Source organism: Onychostruthus taczanowskii, unplaced genomic scaffold (genome assembly GCF_017590055.1).
Source record: "Onychostruthus taczanowskii isolate IOZ18803 unplaced genomic scaffold, ASM1759005v1 scaffold1, whole genome shotgun sequence".
Taxonomy (NCBI): domain Eukaryota; kingdom Metazoa; phylum Chordata; class Aves; order Passeriformes; family Passeridae; genus Onychostruthus; species Onychostruthus taczanowskii.
The window spans coordinates 24,548,569-24,561,466 of NW_024496525.1; the positions used below are offsets into that span (position 1 = coordinate 24,548,569).

Consider the following 12,898-nt stretch of genomic DNA (forward strand, 5'->3'; position numbering starts at 1 on the left):
TGACCTGTCTAAGCAAAAAAGCTCAGTTAAGTTGACTGAACTAATTTTCTGTTTGTCCTGATAGATGCAGGCACACAAGTAATTTCAGTGTAACAGGGCAAAAGAAGCAACTGAAAACATGAAAGAGCTATCAACCAAAGGCAAACCATGGAAGTGATGCCCAGATGAAAAACTGGTTCAAGTAAACTGAAGAAGCAATAACACAGAGATCTAAAAACCATAAATGCTATTAGCCAAATTACACCCATAATCCTCATAAGAACTCAATGCAGTTATTTAATGTCAGGCAACATACTGAGAAAAAACAGTGCATTGCAGACTCAGAGTTGGTGGTCAGAAGAATACCTAGGAAGAAATTTCCTAGATATCATTGTCTTTGATACTTGGTTTCAGTCACTGATGGAGATGAGATGCTTGGCTGGACATATTTTATGTGGTATGGTATTAACCAGTCTGACCTGATGAAAGGACTTAATTGTATGCTCTGTTGAAATTGTGGAACTCCTCACCTGCACACGCCAAGAACAAGAGAACTAAACTGAACAAAGCCCCACTTTTGCAGGAAGCATGTTACTATGAAGGATTAGTTGAGAATGGAGAACATAAGTTTGAAAGACTGAGCCTGAGAAACCTGCTGTAACTATTCTGGATGCAAGAAGGAGAATTTCTAGAAGTCTTTGAAGATAAAGGCCACTCTACTTAATAATAGTAAAGACACCATAATTATGTGGGCTTGCTGCTGTGTAAAAGATTCATTAATGGAACTCTGAAATAAATACAGCTAAACAACTCAAATGGTGTCATGTTGCAGGCATTTATGTCACAATATAAAGATACTGTGAACACTAAAACAAAACATCCCTCCATTACATAAATAGGGGTACTTCTATAATCAAGATAATAACTTCTAAGAAAAATTTTAAATTCAAGGAGATGGCTATCTCTATTTAGTAGTAACCTTAATGGTGATTAGCTTGGAAAAAAAAAAGTTAAATTTTCAAGAAGGAAGACACATACCATAGCTACTCTAGAATTCACTATGACATAAACCAGACAAAAACAAACAAAAAGCATCACTTACCTGATTCAATGAAAGATTAAAACTGAACAAAAAGGTGGAATCATCAAAGAAATTACAAAACTAATCTAAGATGATTAGCTAAAAGATTAGCCTTGGGAAATAAACTAGCTCTGAAACTGCTAGATAAATTTCTAGGTATGTTATTTTTATAATGCTTCCTGGACCAACTTGAATCTCCATATTGTTGAGTATTTCCTATGATAAAGCAGAAGAGATGTCTAGAAGCAGCACATAACTTTTAAAATGTGTAATATCGGATTTGCTACCCAGGTCATGTTTTCTTTTGTATCCCACATATAATAAGAGATACTGAGTCTATCACATACACCAGGATAGAAAAAAAAATATTTCTACAATTGAGAACAAAAAGTCTAATGTAATGTGCAAACTTCCACTGGGAGAAGCATATTTCTTCCCTGGTTCTCCTCAGGGAATCTATCTATCTACACACTGCCAAATTCCTTCTACATTTTCAAAAATGCAAACTAAATTATCCAGTGCACAGGGTAACAACTGCAATTCTAGAAACAAAAGAGGTATAAACTCAGCCATACTTTTCTCCAGTGTATACCCGTGGTCTCCTACTGAGTGCATAATTCTTCATGTTGGAACCTTTTCGAAGTGGATCATCAAGGGGTGATTGGTGAGGAGGATCTTCCAGTGGATTCCAGTAACTCTGTTCACACATACCTCGTAACAAAATTTCTGCAAGTTGTCTTGCTATTGTCTGTAAAAGCAAAAGATAAATATTTTCCCTGGAAATGCTGAATACAAACTCTTAAAAAATGCTCAGATTTTTTTTTAATGAAGACCATTTATATATTCTATAACATCCAAAGAAAAAACAGGCATGATACTGTTTAAAAGGTAAAAATACCCAGTTCAATTCCCTAAACACAAAGAAAAATACCAGCAAGAACAAACAATTTTTCCATTTTATCAGTTAAATCCAGATACTTCTGAAGTATCAACAACCCAGCTGCTGCTCCCAAGATAATCAATAACTTAAGATGCTCAATAACCTCTACTGCCTCTTCAGACCTGGAGCAGTTGTTTGTATGGGAGAGACCACAGTGGAGCATCTCAAACTGCAGCCTGCCAAGAGAATCATGGTGAAAACCAGGATGATATTCCCTGAAGGAACTGCAGCCCAATGGAGGCACCCCGTGCTGGAGAAGGGGAAAAGTGTGGAGTAAGGAGCAGCAGAGAGGAACTCACCACAACCCTCCACCCCTCATGCACCACTCAGGGAATGGGAGGATAGGGAGAGGAAGTAGAAGAGTCAGAAGTCAAAGACTGAAGTTGAACCTGAGAAAACGGGGTGGAAGGAAGGTGTTTCAGTTTTTGTCTTTGTTTCTCATCATCCCACTCTCTTTTAAGTGACAATAAATTAATTTCCTCCAAGAAGAGCCTGTTTCACCTGTGACAGTAACTGGTAAGCAAATTCTTTGCCTTTATCTCAGATCTATCTCAGACCTTTTCTAGCTAATTTCCTCCCCATGTATTTAAGAAGGGGAGTTTGAGGGCAGCTGAGTGAGCATGTGGCAGTCAGACACGGTCAACCCACCACGGACAGTTATGGTCCGATGGTGGGCTGAATGGAGCTTCTGACAACTCGAACTTGAAGGTGCTGGTGTTAGCTACTGCTAAAGCTCAGCAAGAGTGAAACAAGGTTGAAAATCAGCATGAAAAGTTTTATTTTGACCAGCTGTTATTGTCACCGCATATTTAACTGTAGAAATACTTACATAAATATTATTAAATAATACTAATTTAATGCTTTTAAGTCATCCTATAATCCATAACTATCAGCTTAATCTCCTCATTAATGTTTCACACACATGCATAGACCCTCCACAACTACATATCATGATGATGAAAATTCAAAGATTTTACATCAGGGCAGTAGAAAGAGGGAAAGAACTAAATTTGTATCAGAATTGGCAGCACTTCCAGTAACATTTCCCAAAAACAGATGTGCAATGTTTAAGTCACAGACAGCACCATAAGATCTGCATCTTCCACCTTAACTCCTATACCATAAGAAGCCCTTCATATTTTCTATTAAAATTTACAACACGATCCCTCTCCATTGAAAGTCTATTATTAAATAATTTTTATATATTAATCGCAATCAGTTATTGAATTAATTAGGAAATCACTTACCTTCCTTACTACCAGTTTGGAAGTTTTAAAGGTCCAGATATTTTGAAAATAATTCTATGACAGTAAAAAATATGAGCCTCTACTTTTTATTATATAAAGATTCAAGCTTCTGACAATATAAGTAACAAATCTTCATTATCTTGTTTTTATGGTTTTTCTTTAAGAGGCTTTATAACTTGATAGCCTTCAACTTTATAGAAACCACACGAAAATTATGCTTTCTGTTCTCACCCCTACTACCTTACAAAAACTTAAAACTGCATTGACTCATAAATAGGGTAATTATAACTAAGGCTGACAGTGTGGTCAGAGACCAGTCAGGTTCTAATTATAACTGCAAACAAGAAAAAGGAATGGGGGGAGACTGGGTATCAAACATTCCTTACTCTAATCATTCATTAATCATCCTTAAGCCAGGAAATGTAACCTTATAAAGTGTTGGATAAGAGGTCCTTATCAATATGCTACGTATCCAACTATTTGTCTCTAACTCATCACCTATATTTGTGCTTTCTCTGCCCACTGAAATTCAGATGCTACAATAGGAAAGTGGTTTAATATAACTTACCATTCGCAGGTTTTGTGTAGTTCTTGTTTCGACAGCTCTTAGTAGCTCTCTAAATCTACCAACTCCTCTTGTCAAGTTCCTGTGTATAAACATAGAATTTGACAGTACACCAACTTGGATGAAGTAATACATTAAAATATTACTCAATAATATGCTACCATTTTTTTTCTTTCATAGCCCCATTGCCTTTCTGTGAGATAGATATATAGAGATATTCATCTTGGAACCTCACCACTGATTACTATAACAACATTCTCTGACAGTATATTGAAAAAATAAACATTTTCGTGATCAGTAGATAGATCAAGGGAAGGCAAGGAAAAAAGTAAGAAGCAACCACCTCAAAAAGAAAAAAGACAAAACAAAGTTGTTCTCATTGCTACAGCAGTTTTAGTTTTCAATTACATTAGGCTTCAAGTATAAACTTTGAAAAAAAAAATCCATTTTAGCTGCCCCTTGACACCTTAAAACAGGGAGACTAAAAATGAGTAAATCTTGTAACCCTGAAAGCGATACAAAACATAAAATTTTGAACTTCTTTTCAAAAGGATAAGAGCACAAACACTTTAAGGCCCACTCCATGGCCAGAAGAGGACTGGGGGATCAGTGTTCTGTCCTTGACTCCGACTTGTTTTTCATGTGGCTTCTGCAACCCAAGTTTCTCCATCTACACTTCTTCCACATTTGCTGCCTAAACAGCTTTGGCAGAGTTCAAGACCCTCAGAGGCATCACTGATATTTTAGCAGGTCTGATCTTTCTTCTCAAACAACAGATTATATTGAATGGTCTTACAGATTTACCTTTTTCACATCTCTTTATCAGTCGTTTGGAGGTTTTATTGTACATAAAAGCAGTTGAGAATATTCTATTTTATATTAATACAATTTATCTTCGAACAGGTGAAGGATTGGGTTAGCTTTAGGCTAACAGAATAACAGAATTCTGCAACGTGAACGCAACAGATAGGACAACCATTTCACTATTTCAGGTTTAGCTACAAAATAAAATTATTTGATCAAAAGTGTATTTTGTGTTAAATCATTGCTCTACATCATATGTTGTTTTAAGGTGTGACGTTATGTGCAAGCTGTGTAGCATCTACCCAGACAGAGCCAAAAGAGACATATTGTGTAAGCTTTCTGTAAGTAAAAGCCCCATTGCACTGCACTATAAATCAGATGTTTAAAACTGCCTTCCTTAGTCTGCAATCTGTATTTTAAAATATGTTTAAAATACTGACTTTTGAGCCACAACTCTGTACAAATTCAAAAAAAAGCCAGCATTTTTATAGACGTATTATCGTTGATTTCAGTTGCAGAATATCTGAAACTAGTGTTTGATGCAAGAGATCTTGCTATAGGACTGTAGAACTCCTATCACTTCACCTAGAGACCTACTCATTTATTTTACTCTTCAGATTACATGACAGCACTCATCTCTGTTCTATTTCACATAATAAAGGATTATCAGGATATTTCAGAAACTTTAGTTTCCACACATCTTTCACTAGCATGGGCATCACCTTTCATCAGCACAAGTTCACCTTCTAGAATACTTCTTTATAAAAGCTCATTTTAAAAGAAGTAGCATTTCCAACTAACAATACCCATATAAATGGTTCGAAGTTATGCCAAAGAATGCCAACAGTTAGCTAAAGAGAAATAATCACCAGTCACAGGAGAATAAAAATTGTTTGTAAAAAGCCCACATGCTACATCAGAGCTTGAACACAGAGAGACCAGCTACTACATGCTAAAGAAAATTCATCTTGTGCAAACATCTGCATGGAAACAACTGTGTGAAAAATTATATTAATTTATACATTTCAAACAGGCAGTCTCAATAGCTGATGATTATTACACCAACTTCACACACTAATAGGAAGGACAGAAAGTCATTAGGCCAGATTTCAAGAAAACCTCCAAACTCATTTGAAGCTGGATACATTCAGCACTTTTGTAAAGCCAAAATACATATCATTCAGTAATGCCACATTCCAAATATCTTAGAGAGACAAAACCAGTCCACTGGAATCCCAGCTCTAAGTCCTCTTGTCTAAGTGGGTATTTCTCATGAATGGAGCTCTCTCTCAAAGACTGCATTGCAAAGTCACAAATGTGTCCTTACAACAGGATTAAAAAAAAAAACCAACCAACTAAACAAAGCAGATTTGCCAAAAAAACTGAAATGCTCCCTGCAAAATTGTTGAAAAAGAGTTATGAGCAAGAACTTGTCAGCTTGAAATTTTATTTTCCCAGTGCGGATGAAACACATACTATGTAGTAGAACTTCAAATCACAACAACTTCATTAAATTATAGGAATTGGCATTTTTTCCATATGAAGTTTATGTCTTTTGATGCATTACAAAAACAATAACAAAACACTTTATGAAAATGCATGCAACTTTCACAAGCCTTTGAACACTTCATGACAGGTAACTTTCAGTTCCCCATTACGCTTTTTTAAGCATCTGCAAGGGACTGAAACTTGTGACTGAAGTTCTACTGTACCATGGAAAAAGCAGTAAGATTGTACAAGAAAAAAAGCAGTTAAAATAGAGAATTAGCTTTTGCTTCATAAAGCATTTAACAGTGATCCACCACACACATCAACACAAACACAAAACAGATTTGTCAAGCATCTTCTACATGAATTTTACTAAAAAAAACCTTAAAACTACAATCTAAATCACCCTAAAATTGTGTTAAATGCTTTTAGAGACAAGAAATGAAGCAAAATATACCATTAATAATATGATAGATCTCCACACCACACTGCTTTTAGCAAAGTACATTTCCTGTATTTGTTAACAGTTTGTAACATTGAGAAGAGTGGTGGCTGCTCTGGTACATGGTTTTCCTTCCTAGCCCGGGACACACAGAGCTTTTACCTGCTTTTCACTAGGATGTGCTTTCATGTCAGCAGTTCTCCCTGTGCTGATGGAATGCCAGAGCAAAAGGGCACATTAACTTAGACAGCAATGTCCCACAGTGTCTGTAAACGATTTTGAGATCCCCTTCTTTCAGATACAAGGAATTTTAAGGTACATTAACATTCACTTGGAACTGACATTTTTCATTGATTTCAGACAAGACAAAGACAGCCCACAGATGGACACTGACAGTTACATACATGTGTGTTTCTATGACTGCCTCCTGCCAGAACATGCTCAAATCAACTCCTTTGAATTGTATCTTCCACATTTTTAAAGACAATGAGGATGTTTGCTACTTTAAATCTTCAAGAAAAAATACCCTACTTTGACTCTTTAAGTAGCCATCTGCCAGTTAGGCTGAGAACCAAGATCTACTGAAAGTCTGTACTGACATGCCCTTAGGGCCTGTATGATCCTTGTGTCTATACATTTGCACCTTAAACCCCAACTACTTATGTTAGAACCTAATTAACTATTCTGATACAAGATCAGCTTTTAGGCTCCTTAAAAAATTTCTGTTTAGAATAATGCAAATGTCTTAACTGCACCTATACAAAAGTGCTCACTCCTAAACAGAGACAGAAATTAATAACTGTAGATATGATACAAGCAAAGTACAGGACAAAAATTAAGGGGCACCAAGGACAAGCTTTTGAGGCAGGATCAGGAAACCGGTACTACAGGCATGAAGGCCAGCAGTAGCAAACTTTAGGCACAAACAAATTTCTCACCATCATCACCAAGAAGTTTCTTGGTTTTAAAAAGTATGTTTAGCATCAGACAACACAGTGCTTTGACATTACTGATCCAGATAAACCTCACTCCCACCAATGCTTCTTATTTTTCTGGTTTTAAACACACACAAAAAGTAGAAAAGAATGAAAGAAACTGCTCAACAAGAAGCAGTCTATGTTTGAAAGACATTAGGATAAAAACCCCAAACACTATTCCTTATAACAAAATTACTGAGATCTAATCATGATATACTCAAAAGAGACTAAAAAAGGAATGTTTTAAAATTAACCTTAGAAAGGTTGATAAGATTAATTTACTCTGTACTTACAGCATGTTTTGGCAATATCTTCTCAATTACTGAGAAGGGATTTGTTTGTCAAGCATTTCCTTTATGCTTCTCAGTCAAAACCTCCAAATATTTAGTCTACCACTGCCTTTTAATGATTAAAAATTTAATTAGAATAAATTTTTGCGCACTGAGCTATACCAAACCTCACTTGCTCTGCAATTTGGTGGCTAAATTGTCAATGCTTTTCCCATTTAAGTGAGAAAAGCACATCCAGAACCATGCTGGTGAATAGGCTGAGCTACTTCTCCTGCGCTATTACTTCATTGCTGAGACTTACTATATAACATTTTTAAAAATTCATCTTTTAAAAGGAGAGAAACCAATAACAATGAAATCTACAGGACTTGACCAAAGGGATGAAATAGAAGTTATTTTTGGAATTGAGCTCACTTCCGCTTTCTCTTGTGCTCTCTCTTTCTGTCTGTATTTATAAACAGAAAAACAAATGCAATATTTGTGAACTCATAGGTACACTGCAAGTTTTAAAGTGTGGGGTTTTTTTCTCCCAAAAATTCAAATATGAAAGGAAAGAAAGGAATTATTTTAAAGGTAAGAAGTAAGGACAAGTGAAACTCTTAATATGCATGCCAATCAGAACAGTGACATTTCAGTAACTTCCGTATAACTGATATATTTACAAAAAAATGTAACTATTAAAATCCATACACTCTATCACTTTTGGTTAATTAAGAGTCATTTAAATAGAATTAAGGTCAGAAACAATTTCACATTAAAAGAAGTTACTACGTAAGTAAAAAGCAAGAAATGTGACAAATCAAGAGATTAATTCTTAAGCTGTAACAGAACATCCTAATACATCCTAATACTGAGGTATGCAATTTACCCTACTGCTTTATATAGCCCTACAGAGATGAAATTTTTAAAAATTTAAAAGGACTGCAATTCTATGGCTTGCTTCCATAACTTTATTAAAGGCCTGACCAAATGGACAAGACTACATACTCTGCACAATGGATGGTGCTCTGGATGATTGAGACTAACGTCTCTGTCTGGTCTCCATCAGGTTTAAGAGGGTGGAAAAGTGTAACTCCCACAGTTAGAAAAACATCCTGGTAAGTGTTTGGATACCTATCTATGAGAGGCAACATAGCTGCAACTTCAGACAGTTCTGTTTTCCCATTCTTCCTTTCATACTTACATTTTCAGTACACCCACAATATTATATAATTTTCACAAAACATTAATTAACACTGGGCATTATTTTTTGAATAAAATGTAGTAAATCCCTAATTTGCTGCCAGAATCTAAACTACTCTTTTTAAAAGTCTACTTCAAAAAATTATCATGGCATACTTTGTATTTTATCTATTGTGACCTCATGCAGAAAGAAAAATCCTAGACATCTCAAATTTGCTAGAGAAGATCATGTTTGTTTGATGCTTGAAAGTTCTTAACACATGTTTGAGCTTATAAATAAAACATCTGCAATGTGCCATTGGAGCTACAGAAGCCTAAGTAGTTGAAAGAGCACAATCAAGCAGGAATTCTGGCATTCATGCATTCAAAATGAAAACACTTGCTGCCTAGACTGCAGCTCCACTGGTAGTTAGTCCATCTAATGGTTCACGACCTAAAAAGGAAGATCTCATCCTCCCCATTCTCATCTCTTAGTGTCTGTTCCCTTTTTCCACCATTCTTCCTTCTTGGTATCTTCCTACTCTCAATTGTATGGTCCCATCTCTTTTCTGACAGCCATACCAGCCATTATCACACCTTCCAGTGAATCAATTCTGCTCACCAGAATGACAGAAAGCTAAGATTTCTTTGACAACAAAACTCCACAGAAGAACCAAGTAAGCACCTGAACAAGAAAAAGGCAAACAAGGAAAATGCACACTAGGAGGGCAGGAGCAGCGTGGGTCTGGGGAAAATGACAATAGAAACTCCTCTGTAGAGTGGAAAAACAAGAGCATTAAGTAGAACAGTAAAATGAGCATTTTGAAGGGAGCAGGAGAAAGGTACAAAATATTAACTCCCCTATTTGAGGCTCCAAGACCATTTTGTTTGCCAGCCATCCCAATTCAACATAAAACCAAAACCTTCAATTTGATGCTTGCAAATGCAATCAACAGCCAGTGTCAGCAAGACATGTGGTACATGGGCTAAAAAATGCTAAGTATCTTCTTGGGAAAAGTGAGCTGGAGTCAGAATTCCAGCTGCAAACTGTTAAGAGTATCAGTCTTGAACATCAACTCAGATACTAACATTACTCTTTCACTGTTCTTTGTAGAACTAGTTATTACAAAAGTGGATAAGATTTTGAATAAAGTAATTCCTTAATGTTTATATCCACCTTAGTGTTCCATGTAACACTGCCAGGTTTCCCACCTGTAACTTCACAATGGAATCTTGTTTCCAACTCTTGAAGTTAAGACACAATTCTGAGCAAAAAACATACCGTACGGTTTGAAAGAGAAAGCATTCATAATGGATGATTCTATCTTAAATATCTGAGGGAATAATAATTTTCTCTCATGTTCAAATAAAGTTTTTTCAATGAAAACTAACAGGTGAGAACAGTATTGGAAACAAGGATGAGGAAAGCACCTGATATGACAGACAATAAAGCATCCTTTGAATTCTTATTTTTGCTAGGAATTACAGAGAAGTTATTTTTGTTCCTATCTTGAATATATTCCTGCCTTAGCTGCCTAACCACACAAACATGAAAGCAAGCATATAGAGAACAAAGCTGTGTTGAAAACTGCAACAGAAGTGATTTTGTTTGCTTTCCAACACAGAGCAGTGACATTTTACATATAAGAAACGTGATACTTTGTAGGATTTCAATGTTTTCATTTTACTTTCTGTTCTTTGCTTAAACACCAACTTGTTTTGAAACTGATGGAGGATGTGCAACAGGATTCAAGAGATGCAAAGTGATGGGTATCTAGCACTATATTCTCATACAGTAGAGAGCTGATCTTACAGGATCTTCATGTGTATATATGTCAACCATTTACATAAATCCTTCTCTCATGGATTTCATCCCTGTAAAATCTCTATCTGTGAGCACTGTGTGGATATACATGTGGAACAGAAGCACCTATAGACTGCCTCCCAATGACTGTTCCTGTCTAAACAGAAAGAGAGCAGTGTTCTTATGCTATTTCTGTTATATGCTACAGTAAAAAGAAAAAAACAGATAAATTCTACATAGTTAAGTCCCATACTCTAAGGAGGTCTTATGCTGTGCTTGTCAAACATTTAAAGCCAATATAAATCAATTATCTTCATTATATGAAAAATGAGAAAAATTGGTTGATTTTTTAATTCCTTTTTTTCAGGGCTAATTTTCTATGAAGAAGAAGCCTATATATAAGAAATAACTTGCTGGAGGAGACTAGAAATGCCCTGCTTCACTGTGACTATGCCAGCACAGGTAATGGCCCCATGAGGACCACCACAGGTTCATCTCTGGGATCCTCAGGGTTTGACTGAGTATGTGAACCATGACAGAGACTAGACCAAACTGCAGTCTGGATCCAGAGCAATATCCTTTGAGGGAGTGTAAAATAAAGGAGGAGCCACAAAAATAGCTCTGAAAGCTAGGTAAGTCTGATTTTCACATTATGGCCTCCTGATTTTAGACTTCAACCAAAATGCCATTTTGCTTCAAGAGCATACATTTCCAGTATATTTGTCAACATTACTACCTCAAAAATAAAAACAAGACAAAATCAACTTGTAAATCTCACAACAACACAAATACTAGGATAGAAGAAACACAGGGTACCTAAAGAGCTGTCCTTTCTCAGGGGCATTTTACTTGAAAATAGCTATGTTAAATACCAATGTTCAAAGTTCCTGTGCTCACAGCTTTTCTTGGAAAAACATCAAGTCTTTGAACTCCTTCAATATGAAATTACAAAGCAACTACTGTACAAGTTATGTAATCAGCCTGAAAGCATGGAAAGTTACATTTCAGAATGTTTTTTAAAAAACACACAAACCCTACTCTAAGTTTTAGAACAACTTCTTCAACTTCTTTGTTACAATTTCCAAATTGAAATGTTCCTCATCTCCCAAGTGAAAAATGGGTATGTAGTTTGTTTCTTTAATAAAATTCTGTACGCTTCAGAAGAAACCATTAATTTCAGTTTTGTGTCCTATTAGCACTACACTAACACTTTTCTGGTTCAGACTATTTCCACTTCAATTTCTTTTTTTTAGTTAATTGCATTTCCATGTATTTTCAAAATACCACCACTTAGCAGAAAGTCCAAGTTAAGTTTCAAGCACTTCCTAGCTTTTTATACAAGATAATGCATACCTGAAAGATAATCACTGAATCCTCTAAAAAATCTTGATTATTCGACTTAAATGAAAATCTCTGTACAGTTAACAAATGAAAGGGAAATTTCAAGTAGATCAACCAACTTTATAGGTAGGCAGCAATACTCCCTACGTTACTGTTGAAATTATGGTCTTCCAGCTCCTATAAAAGTTATCTCATTTTCTTTTCTGGTTTGAAACTGACACACATGTATGAAGATGATTTTAGATTACATTCAAATGTGAAGCATGTTGCAAAGCTTCCTGGAAAGATCTCAAATCTACTTTCTGTAACCAAACATCAGGAGAGATGATACATTTCAAAATGAAACAAGACATTCTTAAAATAGATTAAAAAGGAGGCTATAATTTACCCCTATTAGAAAAAGTATATATTTGAAGTTCTCTTCAGTTCTGGCAAACCAAGTTAAAAAATGGGAAAAAAAATAAAAAGCAATCCCTAAAAGTAGCCACATACCAAGCAGCCTGGAACAATGACCATATTAGGAAATATTGAAAGAACTGTGATAGACTCTGAATTAAGGAAGGAAACTAAAAGATGTAACAGCAGGAATATGTAAAATAATGATTTTCACAGAGCTATTGTACCTAACACCTTGCTTCGTATCATACTACAAAAACAGTACCACTGGCCAACAGAACCAGAAGAAGAAACTCAAAATTCTATATATAATGTGTAATTGGCTTATAAACTGCAAGTGACCACTGTACTAAAGACTGGGGGGGAAAAAAAAAAAAAAAAAC

General features: G+C 35.6%; 1 protein-coding gene across 5 annotated transcripts in view; it reads right to left on the bottom strand.

Annotated features, from left to right (window-relative positions):
- TTC7B (tetratricopeptide repeat domain 7B) overlaps positions 1-12,898 on the bottom strand; it is a 120,460-nt gene that overhangs the window by 74,034 nt on the left and 33,528 nt on the right. For all 5 annotated transcript variants that reach the window (XM_041399962.1, XM_041399937.1, XM_041399927.1 and 2 more), the window contains 2 exons: positions 3,816-3,894; positions 1,636-1,808 (listed from right to left, as the gene is read on the bottom strand). In XM_041399962.1, the coding sequence (XP_041255896.1) occupies positions 1,636-1,808; positions 3,816-3,894 (252 nt within the window). The remainder of the gene's footprint in view (positions 1-1,635; positions 1,809-3,815; positions 3,895-12,898) is intronic.